The sequence below is a fragment of the Gobius niger genome (genome assembly GCF_951799975.1).
Source record: "Gobius niger genome assembly, chromosome: 13".
Taxonomy (NCBI): domain Eukaryota; kingdom Metazoa; phylum Chordata; class Actinopteri; order Gobiiformes; family Gobiidae; genus Gobius; species Gobius niger.
This window is the reverse complement of record NC_136864.1, coordinates 17,019,496-17,036,823: the sequence shown is the minus strand read 5'-3', so window position 1 is coordinate 17,036,823 and position 17,328 is coordinate 17,019,496. Positions and strand designations below refer to the sequence as shown.

The following is a 17,328-nucleotide window of genomic DNA, read 5'->3' as shown; positions in this document are numbered from 1 at the left end:
CCGTTGCTAGTCTTCTTGAAAACAATTTACATATAAAATAATATTCTGGCTATTCTGTCCCTCACGGGTACTCGTACAAGCAGGAAGTGGCTCCGCAGTGAACTGAGAGCATCCTCATTGTTTGGGCAGGGATTTAGTCATCACAGAAATACATTCTCTTTATAAAACATCTGTATGTGAAGGTAAGAGCTTCTTTATCATCTCTTTCGATGCACAGGAACATAGTTATAGCTCTTTAAACCAGTTAGCAAGTAAAAGCCGCTTTTTAGCTAGGAAACTTCGCTAGCTCAGGTCGATGATGAAAGTCCAGTACACACCACAGACTGCTGTTAACGGAGCTCTTTCTAATCTTGGTCGAATCTGACGGCTTGTCAACAAGTCTACCGCAGCCTCTCTGTCCTACAAACTACAGAGAAATACTTTTGAAATAATTAGTTTTCATATTGACTTGCTCTTTTGAATAATGTCACTCATGTGGTAGCCCTCACTACTATGTTAACGGCGAACTAATGTTTGAAGTTGTTTTTAGTTTCAGTGGCGATGGGGGATATTCGACAGTCGTTGCTTCCCCGGGATGTTCTGAGTGCAGCCAAAGAGTTGCTGTATCACCTGGACATCTATATCTGTAACATGGTGCAGTCAGGACGACAGCCCCCTCAGGTGGACGCCAAAACTGTGGACTTGGTGGAAGAGTTTATTTTACATGTACCCAAAGACAGGAGCACTCCAGTCAGGGTATGGGAAGCTGCCATGAAAACCTTATGTTTAATCATGTCTTGGTTGTAAATGTTGCTGTTCATTTTAGAGAATGAGTGCTCTTCAGGAGCTCCACCTGCTGGAGATCATGTGCAGCTGTTTCCAGGAGCAGAGCCGGGACACAGTCCGACAACTTGTTTTCTCAGCCCTCTTCAGTCTCCAGGGCAACCAGGCAGATGAGAGCCGTATGGCCCTGTTGGGGAAGCTGGTGTCTATGTCAGTGGCAGTGGGAAGGATTCCTATTTTAGAGTGTGCTGCGACATGGTTGCAGGTATATTACAACAGGATATAGGTCCATTAATCTCAACACTCGCACTGTTCTGCAGAGTTTGACTGCATCTCATTTACAGAGAACCCACAGAGTGTACTGTGTACGCTTGGCTCAGGTGTTGGTAGATGACTACTGTAGCCTTGTGCCAGGTTCAGTCCCTACCCTTCAAAACATTCATAGTGCCAGTCCACGCTTCTGCTGCCAGTTCATCACTGCTGTGACCACTTTGTATGACCTCTCCACAGGTTTGTTCGGCTGTTCACTTTTTAAAATCATCTTCTGCTCTTTCATTAAACTATTATCTTTTCAGATGAATTAACACCTCCTTTAGAACTCCTTAAGATGATTGTGTCTTGGATCCAAGAGGACCCTCGTCTTGTCCTGATCACGTTTCTAAACACGCCCCTCTCCAACAGCCCACCCGCTAGTTCTCTTGATGTCACTCCGTTGGGAGGATTGGTTCGTTGGTGTGTCAAAGCTCCTCTTGTGTATAAAAAAGACAAGAAACCAGTGATTGTCAATGGGAGCAGTGAAAATGAGCAAGAGGCAGGATCGCTTTTTTCTGCACTGCACTTAAGTGTGCTACAGGTATGTGCCCTTTTTTCTATCTAACAGTCAAGCTTAACAACTGTACTAATGTGTCTTCTTTATGTGATTAAGGTCCTTATGCTCTTGCCAAACATCTTAAACGAAAAAGGACTATTTGGTCGCCTGGCATTGCTACAAATTGAGTCTGTGGCTGCATTGACATCTGACCTCTCGAGACTATTGGATCAAGCAGATAAACACACACATGTGACTTCTGATGAAACACATGCTGCATCTCAACTAGCCCTGGACCGTCTGGCACAGTCTCTGCAGGTGGCTATGGCCAACCGAGCCCTTCTCTGCTCCAGAGGTAGGAGACAGTTTGATCGGATGAATTAAAATATATTTGTTTATTGGTTTGAGTTTCAGTCTGGTAGTTGTCAAAGAGAATGATACAGTATAGATTGAGCAGTGACCAGTTACCAAACCTCTATCTTTGATTCAGACTAAATCTCATATCATTTTGTTTCTTTACAGAAGACCTGCGCGCAATTTGTTCACGCCTTCCTCACAACAAGTAAGCATCGCCGCGTGTTGCTTCTAATGCTGCTCAATTAGCAATTCCACCTGCTACAATTTCTCACATTTTATTACCTTCCACAGCTTGCTGCAGCTCGTCTTGTCGGGCCCAGTGATGTATTACAACAACATCCACACTCCCCCCTTAGCCTTCAGCCCACACGCGCCTCTCTCTCCCATTGCCTCACTCCCGACACTCCCAGGACATGCTCCGCACACACCTCTTGCCCCCCACCCCTCTGCCCATCCGCAATACCCAACACAGCCTTTCATGACCGGACTGCCATTCCCTTACAGACCGGGCCACTAAGGACTTTACAAATGTGTTTTATACGATATGTAGATAGAAATGTGTTTGTGAAACTGAGAGCCAGTTGACTGTGTGGTTTGCCTTCTGAGCTAGTTTAAATGATGTGAGTCTGAGATGTTTGCTGATTAAATATTTTTTACCTCACTGTTGTTTTTCTTGAAACAGCCACATGTTGTCACTTATGCATTTTATCAAGCCTAAAAACTGGTTCATTGAGAAGTGGAAAATACTGTGTTGCCTTTTTTGGATATTTATATGCTATATATATATATATATATATATATATATATATATATATATATATATATATATATATATATTGTATATATATATATATATATATATATTGTATTGTGTATATTCCTGATGCAATGTTGTTACACACAATTGTGATCACTGTCTCTGAATAACACCAGTGATTTACAAGGGAGTATGCAGTGGTTCAAAGGGCCGCTTAGAATGAACAATGGTGTAAGTAGTCAAGTACTCAAATTGTTCATTTATAGTAAAAGATACAGATATAAAAAGTATGAGATGAAAATTATACTTAAGTAAAAGTATCATACACAAAGTCTAGTTTTAAAAGCCTCCATATCTGACTTGATATTGTTTGCAAAACTGTTCTTCAGTTTGATTAAATAACCAATATTTATACAGCCCTGTGAGGCAAGAGCAGTTGTGATATCGGGAAGAATATTGCATTGAAGGAGGCGGTCCTTTGATTTCATTCTGATTTTGCCCCTGGTGCAAATACAGTGCAGTGTGGTGTACTATAGAGGTTTGGAAAAGATGGCAACATGCTTTTAATAACCATATCAAAAGCAGCTGTATCTGCACAGCTACAGAAACCTGAAATACAGTGTTTATAGTATACACACTGTATTTCCACTGTTGTGCTCCTAAATTTGCTTTGTCCTCTCAAAAAGTCAAATTGGGCTCAAAAGCAATTTGCATTTAATTCAAATTGTATGGCATTTCATTGAATAATAGAAAATACAATGAGGCCATGCTTGTCTCATGTATTCTTATGCTCACACAATGGCAGACATTTGTCTTTAGCATTCTCATAGCAAGCCCTGGGTTGTGGTGACCACGTCACACCCAAATGTACTTGAAGCAAAAATAAATAAAGTATTAGACACAGATTTGGAAAAACTATTGAAAGAGTTAAATGTGAAATAATTGATCTTTAGATTGTTATTTTCATGTTTCTAAACCACAATTCAAAATACTTTTAATCCAGTTAATAAATGTAATGTAGAGTGGAAAGTAAGATACCCACTCTCAAATATATTATAGTAAAAGTAAATAACTATTCGTCATTAAAGTAGTTAGGTGTTACTTTCCACCATTGAGGATGAATGCATATAGAATACTGAATATAGTGGCAGTGCACGCTAAGATTGAGGCCAGTGACCAAAAGGAATACTGTGAATGTTAGGAACATTCACTCTGGGTAATTGTAATGATTTTGTGGAATTAATGTCAAACTTGATTTGCTACCTGTCAGCATCTCAGCAGCCCATCCAATGACAAATTATTTGTCAATGTTGAGATAGTTCCAATCAGCGTCAACTGGACTGGGTTGTTTGAGTTGAGGACATTTTGCTTCAATCAGAAGCTTTGTCTCATGATTGTCTCATGGTTGTCGCTGGTGGATTTAAACTCTGACCACTCATGGCTGAGTGCAACTGCACAAGAAGTGCAATAGATGTGTTAGGTATCTGACCTCAGGAGTGGCCAGAGTTTTAATGGACCTCTTGCTTGTGTGTTCAACCAGTCTGTAAAAGTAATTGTTGCTGGTGAATGTTGTGAAAACCATGAAATGAATAAAGGACAGTCGTCTGAAGATCAGTGTTTAGAGGTTTATTTTACACCATTTTCTTGCTTTCTTTTTGTTTAAATACATAGACAATTGATTGTAGGTCATATCAAAACATTGACATTCTGGCATGACATAACAGACTAGCTGAAGTGACTTACAGGACACATGCAGAGTTTATATGCTCTGGCTAGGGAAAAGGCAGAACAATAGTGTGAGGGGCTTAAACAGTGTGTGTGAGTTGTGAAAGGAGTGCTGCTTCAGGGACAGCTCAAGAGTGGGAATTTGTGACGCTCACATTTAGAGTACAAGAATATGTTTCTGAAAATAGAGGCAAAGCATCCTATACGCAATCAAACTAATCCAGTTGACAATATTTGGATACATTGCTGCTATGTTGAAGGGCTGGTTAAAGTTACTGATGTGTTTCTGGTTCATAAATGTGGTCACAAGAAGGACAAAGGAAATGTCAATCCACAGTACATTCAATTGTTGAGGATGGTAGTGCTTCTTCTGAATGTAATACAATGGGTATTGTACAGCTGCAGGCAGTTTTTTTCTGCATTATTTTGCAGTTTCGAGTTCTTGCTTGACCCTTGTCCTATAAACCCATGACTGCTTGTGTAGCTAATGTTCTCCATCTCTCAGTGCTCTGTCTCAAGCCAACTTAAGTGAATACGTAATCAAAGATGTCAGAGCACACTGGAGCCAAGCCCAATGCTCTGTTTGCAGGCAGATATCATATCATATGTGTGCAGGAGGCTCATGTAAAGATGCTTCACGAAGCCTTGTCTGACTTCATGGCGACTGAGAATTGCATCATCTGTTACACATTTAGTTGCTTACTTACACCTGTCCCATACTATTGATTAAGTGATAGAGTACAGTGAAGTAGTAATAGTAATTTATTCAATGACAAGTACTTTAATAACTCACAAAGCAATAGTTGCTATAGCAACAAGGGATGAAAAGTAGATATGGTACCAACGGTGCTAATTTGAACAACTTTTTGTCAATTTTGTTTGCCTATTTTATCAGTATTATTGAAGAATATTTAAAAAATCATTGGTAACTAGACTTGCTGTAACTCGTTCTGTACAGTTGTAAGCTGTGGAGGCTTAACAAAGCTATGGGTGGGACACAGATAAGAATATCTTTTCTGCGAAACTTACTGTTGCTGCTGGGTGGTGATTCTTTAGAAATGGCGGCATAAGGTCAAAGACTGTAAAAGATGCATCAAGTGTGGAAATGAGTGACTGATGCATCAAAGCTAGTCAAAAGAAATACCTGAATCAATTGACCTTTATTCTGATAACAATGTTAAATAGAAATAAATACATATATAAATGCACTAGATTCCATTGTAAAGTCAATTGCATAAGAGATTCATGTATCGTAGCGTCATAATATTTCATTATACCACAATGTAAATGGCCCATGTCATCCTTTTCAATAACAGTCTGTGCAGTAGCAGCTGTGTTGTGAAAGGATGAAAACCAAATCTCACTCAGGGGAACAGAGGAAGTTCAACAATACACACACATCTTATTCCCATATTACCCATCACTGAGTCTGATTATGGTGCGGCTTTACTAAGTTTGTTTCCTGACAATGTTAAACTTTATTTACGTCGGATTAGAACAATTCACTGATTACAGAGAGACCCTGACGTTGATCATAAACCAAGCTCACATCCTGCAAAGTTTAATCTCATAATGGACTTTCCCCCACAAAATAAACAGACCAGACAGAGCAGTTACACTGAGACTGGGAAACACTGGGAAACTTCACCTAATTTTGACCCTTTCACACATAGCACATACTTAACTAAACTAAAACTAAAGATTTCAGGTCAGAGGCTAAAACTATGGTGGTTTTGCAAAGTTCTTTTGTCCACCCATCTTTAGCAGCTGCAAATGTTACTCACTCCTGACCCTGATTCAAACACAGGTTAGTTTCTGTTGGCCCATATTAGTCTTGAAACATGGTTCTAGGAAATGGAAAGTTAAATATTTTCTGTGCCTGGTGGTTGAGACAAATGTGAGAGGCAAATTTTCTTAAATGGTTTAGTCGTCTCCAACTGTAGAATGCAAACCTAAGCATTTCAGAGTCCAAATAAGACGGGTGAGCGGTTACACACCTGTCTCTCTCTCTCTGCAATAGACGCACACTGTGGAAGGTGTTTTAAACAAAGCAGTTTCATCGCAAACATACAGTTAACAGACCAGTGTATACAAGACAATATTTAAGACATGAATTAGATTAAGGTGTGAGAAAGGGAAAATACTGCGCTCATTTAGTCTCCTCTGGGGGATCTTGCATTTTTATCCCAACTTCACTTGAAACTAGGACAACGGCTCGCAATAAAAAAGACAGCTGAACTTTAAAGTCACTGAATTGCTTAAGGCCTTTATTTAAATGAAGATACTGTATCAGTCTACTCTGTTTGATATCCACTAAGCAAAGAAATATAAAAATATATAGTATATATCTTTTTCCTCCATGCTCATGTCCTCTACCACGGAGTCTGTGCAGTATATTTGCTGTTCTGAAAACTACACTTTTTCTGGACTGAAATGCCGATGTCTTTCTGGGATCCTGCTGTAGCCACTTTTCCAGTTTGGGGGTTACTGCCTGAATGTCCCAATGACCACAATGCCTTATATTGAGACCACCCACTAAATAGCCAACATGTCAAGAGGTCAGGAATACACAAACGTATAATCAACTGTAGGCCCAACAGTGCAATTATGACGACAACCTAATGTTTGGCTGCTTCAAAATCAGTAATTAACCGAATAAACTGCAGAAGTGTTTGTGTGTTTACAGAGATTTATGGAACAAGCTGATAATTTACCACTACCATCGCACAATCATTATCTCACTCCTAAACTTAACATGTCACCAATTTGTATTGGGAACACGCAGTCTGTTTCATGGTGTTCACCACAGTCATCTTAGAGTAAAAGAAATGTGGAAAAATGGGGTTCTATGTTTTGTCGTTCTTGTTGAAATAAAACATGAATCATACTTTTACACTCTATAAGCAACTTTTTTTAATGAACTTCAATAATTATTGGTTCACTATACGTCTACTTGAATAAAATGATTGCTACGTTAGAGCTACTTTTGAGTAAATATTTATTATATCAATATTTTTGCTATATCCGCCTCTAAATATTGTATGTAGCCTAAGTATAACATATCATATGTAAACTTGTGTATGTGTCTGATGTTTGGTGAGCCCAGGAGACAGCTAAGAGGTGACTTATTAAGCAGTTATAGCAAATACAAGACAACATATGTCTTACAGATGATAGACTGACAGACTTACTGAAAAGATCTTCATGGATGTATAATAGTGTATAATCCTATCATCCTATCTCGCGAGTCCGCGCGGGAACAAGGAAATGACGTCAGGAGTCGCTCATGATTTTCATTGGCTGTGAAGTTTATGGACCAAGTGAGAAAGAAGCGTGCTCCAGTCCTGCCATACACTCAAGGTCGCTTTCTCCGGGAGGAAGAGAGATATCTGCCGGTCGGACAGAGGTAGCCTCGTGTGCCACGGTGTCTTTGCCTTTGGGATTAAGGTGCGTATCTGAAAAGTGAAATTCTCTGAGGAGATTTGGCTGTTCTCGTGGTCTCTAAATCCCATCATTTTCCGAGTGCTCTATATGAAATAGCCACATGTGCTTAACTATGCCACAAATAATGTATTTAAAGTTGTAGTAATGACAATGATTGATGCAGGGTTATGTCATGTGTTTGTTATGAATGTGTACATCTCTATAATAGCCGCACTGTAACGCGGTATTCACGCATATGTCACAGGTTGTGACAGCACTACTGTCATGCAGCTCGTTTCCCCTGGTCACATATCACTTCAGTGTGGATAGTTGAAGGTAATAGTTTGCAGGGCGCCATGAGCGTTTACTCTCGTGGTCACGTTTCATCAACTGCGTGTGACATATGTTGTTCTGCGGTGACTGGATGACCCTGGGCTCTGGGTCACGGTGTCAGTAGGTAGACATTACATTGCTCCTGTTCTCTGACCTTGACTGAAGATATCCGCATTGATAAGATATCTTTACTGTTGTTGTGACCGCTCTCTCAATTCTACTATAAACATGTGAAAATCTTGTGCACAATTTTGGTCAAAGAAAAGTTGATGTTCAAGCTTCTTGAACTGTCGTTTTGCAGCAGGTGAACTTGTCAAGTCTTTCACTTTTTAGTTGGTTGCTTCTAAGTTATCACACATAGCTTGCATTTATGAAACAACTCATTGCAAAGCAGTTTGAAAATGTTGATTGAGGTTTTGTTTTTAATCTAAAATGTCAACCTACTGCATTTCACTATGCCTCATCCACTTTCACCTGGCAGTGCCATCTAGTGTCAAGCATACTCCTCTTTACCTCTAGTTCAGACTGGCTGATCTTGCACAACTGTAGTAATAAGGATTTGTCTGCAGCTCCGTTCATTTTTCCCATGAGCCACTTGAAGCTTTACTCCAGTGTGACTCTCACATGATTCTGCCTGTACACAATGACTCCTCCGCACCCTGACCCTTCTCACCCCGCTGCACTGCTCCCTCACTATTCCTCCATTTTCTCTCTAACTCTGATTTTGTTCAGTAGAAGTGCTTTACTATGTAGGCTAATGAGGCCACTGTGTTAAGTAGAGCTGTAACAGTATGTTGACAGCCAGCCTAGGAATGGCTCATTGGCTATTGTAGTCAATAAGAACTTAAAACATCGAAGTTTGTACATCAACTCCACTACAGGCCTTTTGAGACTATTGATATAGTTGTTTTTTTTATAGTTTTATCTCTTAACTGCTGTGCCTGTGTTTAAGGGATAACTATGTACATTTTACGACTAGCATAGAATTGGATTTGGGATGTAGAAAGTCATTAGGCCTGTTTTGCAGTAGCTCAGTCACTGATTGTAGTACATTTGATGCTGCATTTTGGCGGTTAAACCCTCATAAGGGCGTCCTCCAGAGATAGCCAGGTAATATGTTGGCAATTGCCTTTTATTCATTTTGTTCATTTTTGTTATAATCCATATACCCAGTGAAATTATACTGTATGTTCTCCACCTGTGATTACCATGTTGTAGAAATGGACATATTCTAGTACGTGTCAGAACCTCCAGGGTGTGGCCCAAGTTTAGCCTATCTCTACGAACCACACCATAACGCTCCAAATTGAACAGCCGGCATCAGCATTTCTTCCTCATGTTCTTAACCATCTGCTGAAATATGTTCTCAAATTGATTATTGTCTTGAAATAGCTGATGGGTGAAATAAACCTCTCCTCTAATAGACGGTAATCTGTTTAAAGTATTAGGTTTATATGGGTGGTTTGACTGGCATGGCAGATTAAAAAACAGGTATGGCCATTTTGGAGACCTATTAGTTCAACAAAAATCATTATGACACCATTTTGAGATGATTTTGTGGTGGTTAAACTTTATCTACAGCACCTCTTTTCCTTGCTGTAGCCAATAATGGTCAAGGGTGTCAGGCTAACCAAGGCCAAGCTAAACTCTAAAGTTAGCTGTGCTTTATAAAGCCTGAGCAGCATCCACTGACTGACTGGCATTGTAGCATGACTGAGCTCTGCCTGCTCTCGCCACATTTATTCCATTCAAAGACACTGGCACATAATTTGGCTTTGATTTTGGGTTGAATTTGAGGTATTTTGTGAGAGCTAAGCAATGCCAGACTTTGAGCTACAAATTAGGGCTTGCCTCCCTGTGGTTTTCTGGCCCTTTGGCATTTGCCCATTCTGGCTCTCCACACGCAATGTCCTGCCTGGCATCATTATTATTATGTCCTGGGTTCTGGACTTTGCAGTTTGTTTTTCATGCTAGCAAGGACAAAAACAATGTTGAAATGGTGGAATTCTTCTCTCAGTTCGATAAGTGTCAGACAGTTAGTCTGAAGTGGCAAATTGTTTGTCCAACCCTAGTCTCTGTAGTATTGTCTTGCTGTGATCGTTAAAAGCCTATTTTTAAAAGTGAAACTCTAAACTCAGACCACCATGCATAGGATATTGCTAGGTTCATGCTTTTGTTGTGTTAAATATGCTATACTGGGATATTTTTTTCAATTAAAATGCGGTGTATTTTAGATGGTATTTTTTTTTCGAGATTTGTATTGTATACTTGTAAGCTCATCTGTGGATCTCTACAATAGTAATGAAATACAGTAGTTTCCTCAACAATAGATCCTAGTTGTGATGTTATGCTTGGCCGCAAATTCATTTTTATTACAAATTGCCGGGTAACAACTACGATGAACTTACCCCTAACCCTTAACCCTATCCCTTGTCCTAACCTTAATCTGAGTATCAGCTGCAAACTCTTTTTCTGACATCTTTTAGGAAGACACTTCGCTGTCTGGACTCTCTCTCCCGCAGATTTTGACCTTCTCGGCTGATCTTGCCCTGGTTGCGGATTACCTTATAAAAATATATACATGAAGCTTGTATTTCTTTCCCATATCTCTGTGTAGCTGAAACCATGCTTTGTTTGGCTTGATTAAACCCAAAGTGAGTGGGAATTCTTTTTCCACTGTGTTTCTACAGCCTTGACTTCACTGGACACCTGTCTGTAGCCACAGTAAAGTAAACCCATTTGTTTGGATTAGAGGTGGGATGTGTTCTCGAAACAACCCATTCCCAGAAGTCGAACTGCATGAGCAAAGGGGAAAAAAAGAGGGAAAAAGTTACCTTTCTTAAAGGAAAAATTATCGTCTCAAAATCTGCTTCTGCTTCTTTTGCAGGTTACATGAAAATGGACCAGGCAAGGTCAACAATCTCTAAAATTGTAAGTACACCTCAGAAAATGGATAGAGACAAATTGAGATGAGTGTTTTATTTATATGCATTGTTCCTAATCAAAACCAATACACAGAATTTACTAGGCATGCACCGATCCGAAACTGGATATCTGAGCTGATACTAAAAAAAAATATGATATCGGGTATCGGCTACAAATATCTGATACTGAACCGATACCAGTTTTGCTCTCACCGCCTTAAAAACACAACTTTTACCACCTAAATCTAAGTGCATATGGGCATGCTGTATGTCATTGCAAAGCTAAGAACCTGGGGAATCCAGTTGCTGAGTTTCAACCTCCATAAATGTATTTTTGATTGCCGCGCAAAATGCTATACTATACTATATAGCAATAGCATGCTAAAGCTAGCGGGAACATGCTAATGCTAACGAAAACTAATCAAGGATGGGTCAGAAACTATGACAGAAATACCTTAAGTAGCCTGATAAATAAATTGGCCACTGAAGCCAAGTGTTTGCATCTTAGTTAAAAGGGACAATACAAAGTTTAAAAATGTTAAAGTATTTCCATCCCCCTACATGTTCCAGCCATGTCCTAATGTGTAGAATGAGCCCAGACCTGTTCACCACAACTTCCTCGGAAATCCTGCACTGTCACTCAAAAAGTTGTTAGAGACTGCAGTTACGCGTAAGACCTGACGTGGCAGTAGTGAGCATAAAATGACCAACTTGCATCTAGTCTCTTATAACTGATGTAACATATTTGTAATGATTACATCACTTCATTGTTGAAGTGATGTAATGATTACATCACTTCATTGTTGAAGTGATGTTTATATTAATGTAACCTAAAGCCTGTCATATACCCGATATTTCGTGTAGAGGAGACCAGTGATCCTTGTTAAATGTTTATCAACTCTCAAGAGTTATTAAGAGTTTATCAATTGATATAATTGATAATTGATCTGTAACATCATGACAATAAAATATGACTTTATTCATATTACAATGGAGAAGAGTCAATTAATTTTTTCACGCAGAGAAAGCCACTTTTAAGAAAGTATCTTGGTATTGGTAAATATCGGATACTCAAACCATATCTGTACATAAAAGCTGGATCGTGCATCTCTAGAATTTACCACAAGCAAACTTTTAGGAAGGTTCAAGAACCTCTCAGCTACAGTATGTGGGAAAGCAATAGAATAGGTGAGCACTGCAGTAATATACTATAAAATAAAGTGTTTTTTATTTTTATAAGGATACATCTCCCTTTTCCTTTGTACTAAAATAAATTAACAACAGTGCTTCTGATTCCTAAATGTCTGCTTGCAACAGTTCAATGGAGAGCCTCATTCCTACACACGCTTCAACCTGACCCAGAACATGGAGGGCGACAACAGTCAGGTAGAGATGAAGCTCTCCTCGGACATGGACGAGGAGGTGGGCGGCAATGGCACGGCAGAGCACCTCAACCACAATTCCAGAAGCAAACCCTACGCAGCCCCGAGGAACGGCCGCACGCCTCGAAACCTGTGCTTCATGGCTGTGGCTACGCTCCTCATCTTTATCATTGGTAAGAGCGGTGTTTTCTTTTTGTCAACTAGCTTTCTCATTATTGTTGACGTTTTTGTGCTCTTGGTTTTTGATGCAGGTTATCTGATTGGTTATTTGGTTCATCGAAAGAAAGACTTGACTCCTATCTGCACCGACTCGTTTATCCCACTAGCAGACACTGTTGTTCAGGAAAGAGGCGATGCTCCTGTCATGAATTGGGATAGTGTCAAAAAGCTTTATGCTGAAAAGCTCAAGACGGCAAATTTTGATGCTTCTTTCAGGCAAGTTGTGTCATTTTATTAAACACACAAAACTAAAACCACATTACTTATCTTTCTGATTTTATTAACAGTAATTTTGCAAGTGCCAGCCATCGAGCAGGTTCTCCTGGTGATGACAATCTTGGCAACAAAGTGCTAAAGAAATTCAAAGAGTACGGCCTGAGCACATGGACCGATGAACATTTTGTCAAAGTCCAGGACCTTTCTGGAACCAACAAAGTGACTTTTAATGGTGAAAAGGTGAATTTGAGTGGATTCCTGTCCTACAGCGGCACTGGGACTGTAACGGTAAGCTCTAACCAAACTAGAAAATGAGATTAGAAGTGTTGTATACGTCATCTTTTGTGGTATGGTGCACTAACAAACTGATATCTTTTGATTAGGGTGCTGTCTTATATGCTAATTATGGGCGAGAAAGTGACTTTAACGCCCTTCGTGACAAAAGCATTCCCATGAGTGGCCGGGTCATGCTGGTCCGAGCTGGCTTGATTAGTTTTGCTGAAAAGGTTTGTGTTTTTTGACATTTAAATGGATTGTTTTTTGTTTTTGCTTAACTCTCATATTTTCTATTGTACATTTTATGCCCGCAGGTCGCAAATGCCGCCAAAGTGAATGCATCTGCAGTGTTGATTTATGCTGACCCAACTGATTTTCCTCTGGGTTCCTCCACAGAGCTGTTCGGCCATGTCAGTATAATGTAAGTGTATTACATCTTTGAATCAGTGAGATGCTAATGTTATCCTCTTTCAGGTCCATCTGGGCTCTGGTGATCCATACACCCCAGGCTTCCCCTCCTTCAATCACACGCAGTTTCCACCCATTGAATCTTCTGGACTGCCCAAAATACTGGCACAGACGATTACTTCTGAACTAGCTACAAAAATCTTAAGGTATTATCAGTCTTACAAACAGTCCTATTTAGACATATTTTCTGTAACCATTCATAAAAATGTTTTGATTTATCTGCCATCAAAGGCAACTAGGAGGTCAGGAAATGCCAAGGGTGTGGGAAGGCATGAATAAGCTGGGAGGAGAAACTGATCTCGTCACAGTGGAAGTCTACAATGTTTTAACCGAGAGAAAAATCACCAATGTATTTGGAGTAATCAAAGGCTTTGTGGATGCTGGTAAAATTTGTTAACAATTATTTTGCCATGTTTATTTCAAAATGTTTTTTAAATGTTTTTCTTTTTCCAATGACTTAACTGTTATTTTTCAGATCGATATGTAGTAATTGGTGCTCAAAGAGATGCCTGGGGTCCAGGTTTTGCCACATCAACAGTTGGCACCAGCATTCTTCTCGAGATGGCTCGATCTATCTCTGAGATGAAAAATAGTAAGTGTCCAGTCACCAGCATGAGCTAAGATGAACTTTTTTTTTTGCAGTGCGCCATGTTGATGAACATTGTATTAACATAATTTCAATGGTTAATGGTTGTTTCATCCCTAGATGAATTTAAGCCTAGAAGAAGTATTGTGTTTGCCAGCTGGAGTGGCGGAGAATACGGGAGCGTTGGTGCTACAGAGTGGCTGGAGGTCTTAACATTCGTCTATAATATTAGGATAAGTGGTTTCTGATTTTTGTACTCAGTAAAAGTTCTATCTTGTACTCTAGGGTTACATGTCCTCTCTCAACATGAAAGCCTTCTCGTATGTGGACCTCAGTGGAGTTGTTACTGGTATTTATAACATTTTTCTTTTATCACTGAATGTAAATGTCATACCTATTGTGAATTCAAACTCATTTGCTTTCAGGTCAAAGTGGATTCAAAGTTTCTGCCAGTCCTTTGATGCACACCTTAATCCAGAGTGTTGTGAAAGAGGTACTTTTGCTGCTTTATCCCTTTTAATACCGTGTGTGTTATAACTCTGTAACCTAATGCAAACTAATATTACAGGTGAATGCACCAGTGAGAGGGGAGACATCCCTTCTCGATGAGTATGCAAGAAACGGCTTTGAAACTTTGTAAGTGTGACTGATGACCTTCCCTTAGTATCTTCTCTTAGTATCAGCAGTTTTGAAGAAATGTATTGTTTTATTTTCAGGTTGGAACCCATGAAGATGGATAGTGCTGCATATCCCTTTATTGCCTTCTCAGGGATTCCATCAGTATCATTTAGATTCACCAGCGAACATGTGGTTAGTGCAGTCCACATATTAGTATATAGGTTTTTAATACATACAGTATGTTATAAATGGATAGCAATGATTGTAATCCTCCCTTGCATTTCTCCTTTAGAGCTATCCATATTTCGGAACTAAGTTAGACACACAGGAAAAACTCAAATCTACAACTGCTAACCAGATTGCTCAGTTTGCCAAAGTGGCCGCTCGTTTTGCGGGTCACATCACACTGAGGCTGGTTCACGATCACCTCCTTCAGCTTGACCTTCAGAAATACACAAAGATTATCCGCTCTAATGTGTTCAAAATCAACAGCAAAGTGGCTGAGGTGCAAAGGGTAAGAATTTAGATATGCTCCCACAAGAATGAACTTTAAAACACTAATTGTGTCGTGGTTTGGCAGATGCGGCCCCAGGTTTTGCCCAAGGCGCTCACGATGCAGTGGCTAATGTCTGCGTCAGGTTCTTACAGTCGAGCCTCAGCCAACCTGGCGACGGACATCCAGAACAGTGACCTCGGGGATGTGGAAATGTGCCGCATGATCAATGACCGCATCATGGCCGTAAGCTATTCTGTTATTGATTGACTTACAAAAGCGTACAAATCAATACCACATAATGCTGGCAAATGATTTCATGAATGTTGTTTATGGACACGCTGCTGTAACTTCTTATTGTGTGACGTCCTTTTGCGTGTTTAGGTGGAGAGAAACCTGCTGTCCCCCTACGTGTCTCCCAGAGAAAATCCTTTCCGTCACATTCTCATGGGCTCGGGTCCTCAGACACTTCGTGCGCTCACAGACCATCTCGAGGCCATTAAGAGCGACAGCCCAGAGGCGGACGCTGAACTGTTTCGCAATCAGTTTGCCCTGGCCACTTGGACCATTCAGGGCTGTTCTAACTCAATCACAGGAGACATTTGGGCTTTGGATAATGAAGTCTAACTGCCTATGAATGTCCTCACTCTGTATTTTCATTACAGATGGCAATTTGAAAATAAACCTAAAATGGCATTACTGCAGGCACTAAACACCACAAATTCACTACAAAACACATGAAAGAGAACCAGTATATTCCTTTTTACACAGATCCAAGCAAGATACAAAAGGCTCTATTTACTCTAAAGACATTTTTAACACATTCAAAATTTGACATGTTGAATAAGATCCTCAGCCATTGCCAAGACAGTGTGAAGTCAAAGTGCGTGCCAGCTCAGATCACTAACTTGAAGTTATTTAGTAAATTAATTTACTTTACTTTATTAATTTACAACTGAGATAAATAAGAACAAACTCCTTTGCTGCTGTAGCCTTATGTTGAACCCTGAGCTGGTTGGCAACAACTTTTACTTTATACTGTGCTACAAGTTACTCATCTTCTGTTACCTTAATATGTGTATTACTAGACAATATATATATATATATATATAACTCTTCCTCACCCTATATATATATATATATATATATATATAATCCAAACTGGCACTGAAAGTAATTATATGTCTATTTATTTATTTATCAGTGGCAGGGTTCACTATAAATATTTGTATTGCCTTTTATTAAAAAAAAGTAAATATATATAATTATCGGGAGCAGTGCCTTCCATAATTATGACAGTTATACTGTCGAAACAACTAAAGCAGCATCTGCTAAAAGGAGTGTACATGCTGACCATTGACAGGCCGTGTGAGAACTTGTGTAATGTTATCTGTGGTCTGTCTGTGTTTCACCTGGCTCATGTGCACTTCACTGACCGCATTATCAGGGGCAGTGTCTCCCATAATGATCAAAGAAGGTAGTTTTTGCCTACCAGTGTGTTTTTATATCGGAGGCAGTGCCCTCCATATTTCACTGTAGGAGTGGATTATTTTTTATTATCGGGAACAGTGTTTCCCATAATGTGTATATAATGATTGTACTTGATGCTTGTCTACTGTAGAGACCATAGGCTGAGGTAGTTCTTAACAGCTTTTATACAAAAATCAGCATATTGTTCAGTTGTAGGTTTCTATGGTTGTCACTCATATATTGTATTTCTTTTGCTTTCGAAGATTAACTTTTTCTGTTACCAGTGTTGGATGCTGGGGTCACAGCGATGTGGTACTCTGTTATTTGAAAAAAATCAGCAGTTTATCATTAATTTGAAGTGCCAGTTCTTTTTACCTTATGTTGAATCCTTAATATTGACTTTATCTTTTCCCTGTTTTGCTTATTTCCTAGCATGTCATTGGCTTTAACTTGAATACATGGAACCAGAAAGATCAAATTGAACTTAAATAATAAATTGTCTTGTAAAGTT

The 17,328-nt window shown here is 39.5% G+C and overlaps 2 protein-coding genes across 2 annotated transcripts; both read left to right on the top strand.

Moving 5' to 3' along the window:
* Positions 1 to 70: 70 nt before the first annotated feature.
* On the top strand, positions 71 to 2,638 carry ints15 (integrator complex subunit 15). The gene is made up of 8 exons (XM_079568602.1): positions 71 to 182; positions 530 to 735; positions 806 to 1,027; positions 1,107 to 1,272; positions 1,338 to 1,615; positions 1,688 to 1,925; positions 2,093 to 2,132; positions 2,219 to 2,638. The coding sequence occupies exons 2-8, from the start codon at positions 541 to 543 to the stop codon at positions 2,442 to 2,444; spliced, it is 1,365 nt and encodes a 454-aa protein (XP_079424728.1). The 5' UTR covers positions 71 to 182; positions 530 to 540; the 3' UTR covers positions 2,445 to 2,638.
* Positions 2,639 to 7,737: 5,099 nt separating this feature from the next.
* On the top strand, positions 7,738 to 16,108 carry LOC306973202 (transferrin receptor protein 1-like). Its single transcript, XM_079570061.1, has 18 exons — positions 7,738 to 7,856; positions 11,053 to 11,096; positions 12,407 to 12,644; positions 12,723 to 12,906; positions 12,978 to 13,194; positions 13,290 to 13,412; positions 13,497 to 13,592; positions 13,657 to 13,796; positions 13,882 to 14,033; positions 14,126 to 14,242; positions 14,357 to 14,442; positions 14,522 to 14,585; positions 14,662 to 14,729; positions 14,805 to 14,872; positions 14,953 to 15,046; positions 15,147 to 15,368; positions 15,435 to 15,593; positions 15,732 to 16,108. The coding sequence occupies exons 2-18, from the start codon at positions 11,058 to 11,060 to the stop codon at positions 15,972 to 15,974; spliced, it is 2,310 nt and encodes a 769-aa protein (XP_079426187.1). The 5' UTR covers positions 7,738 to 7,856; positions 11,053 to 11,057; the 3' UTR covers positions 15,975 to 16,108.
* Positions 16,109 to 17,328: the final 1,220 nt, after the last annotated feature.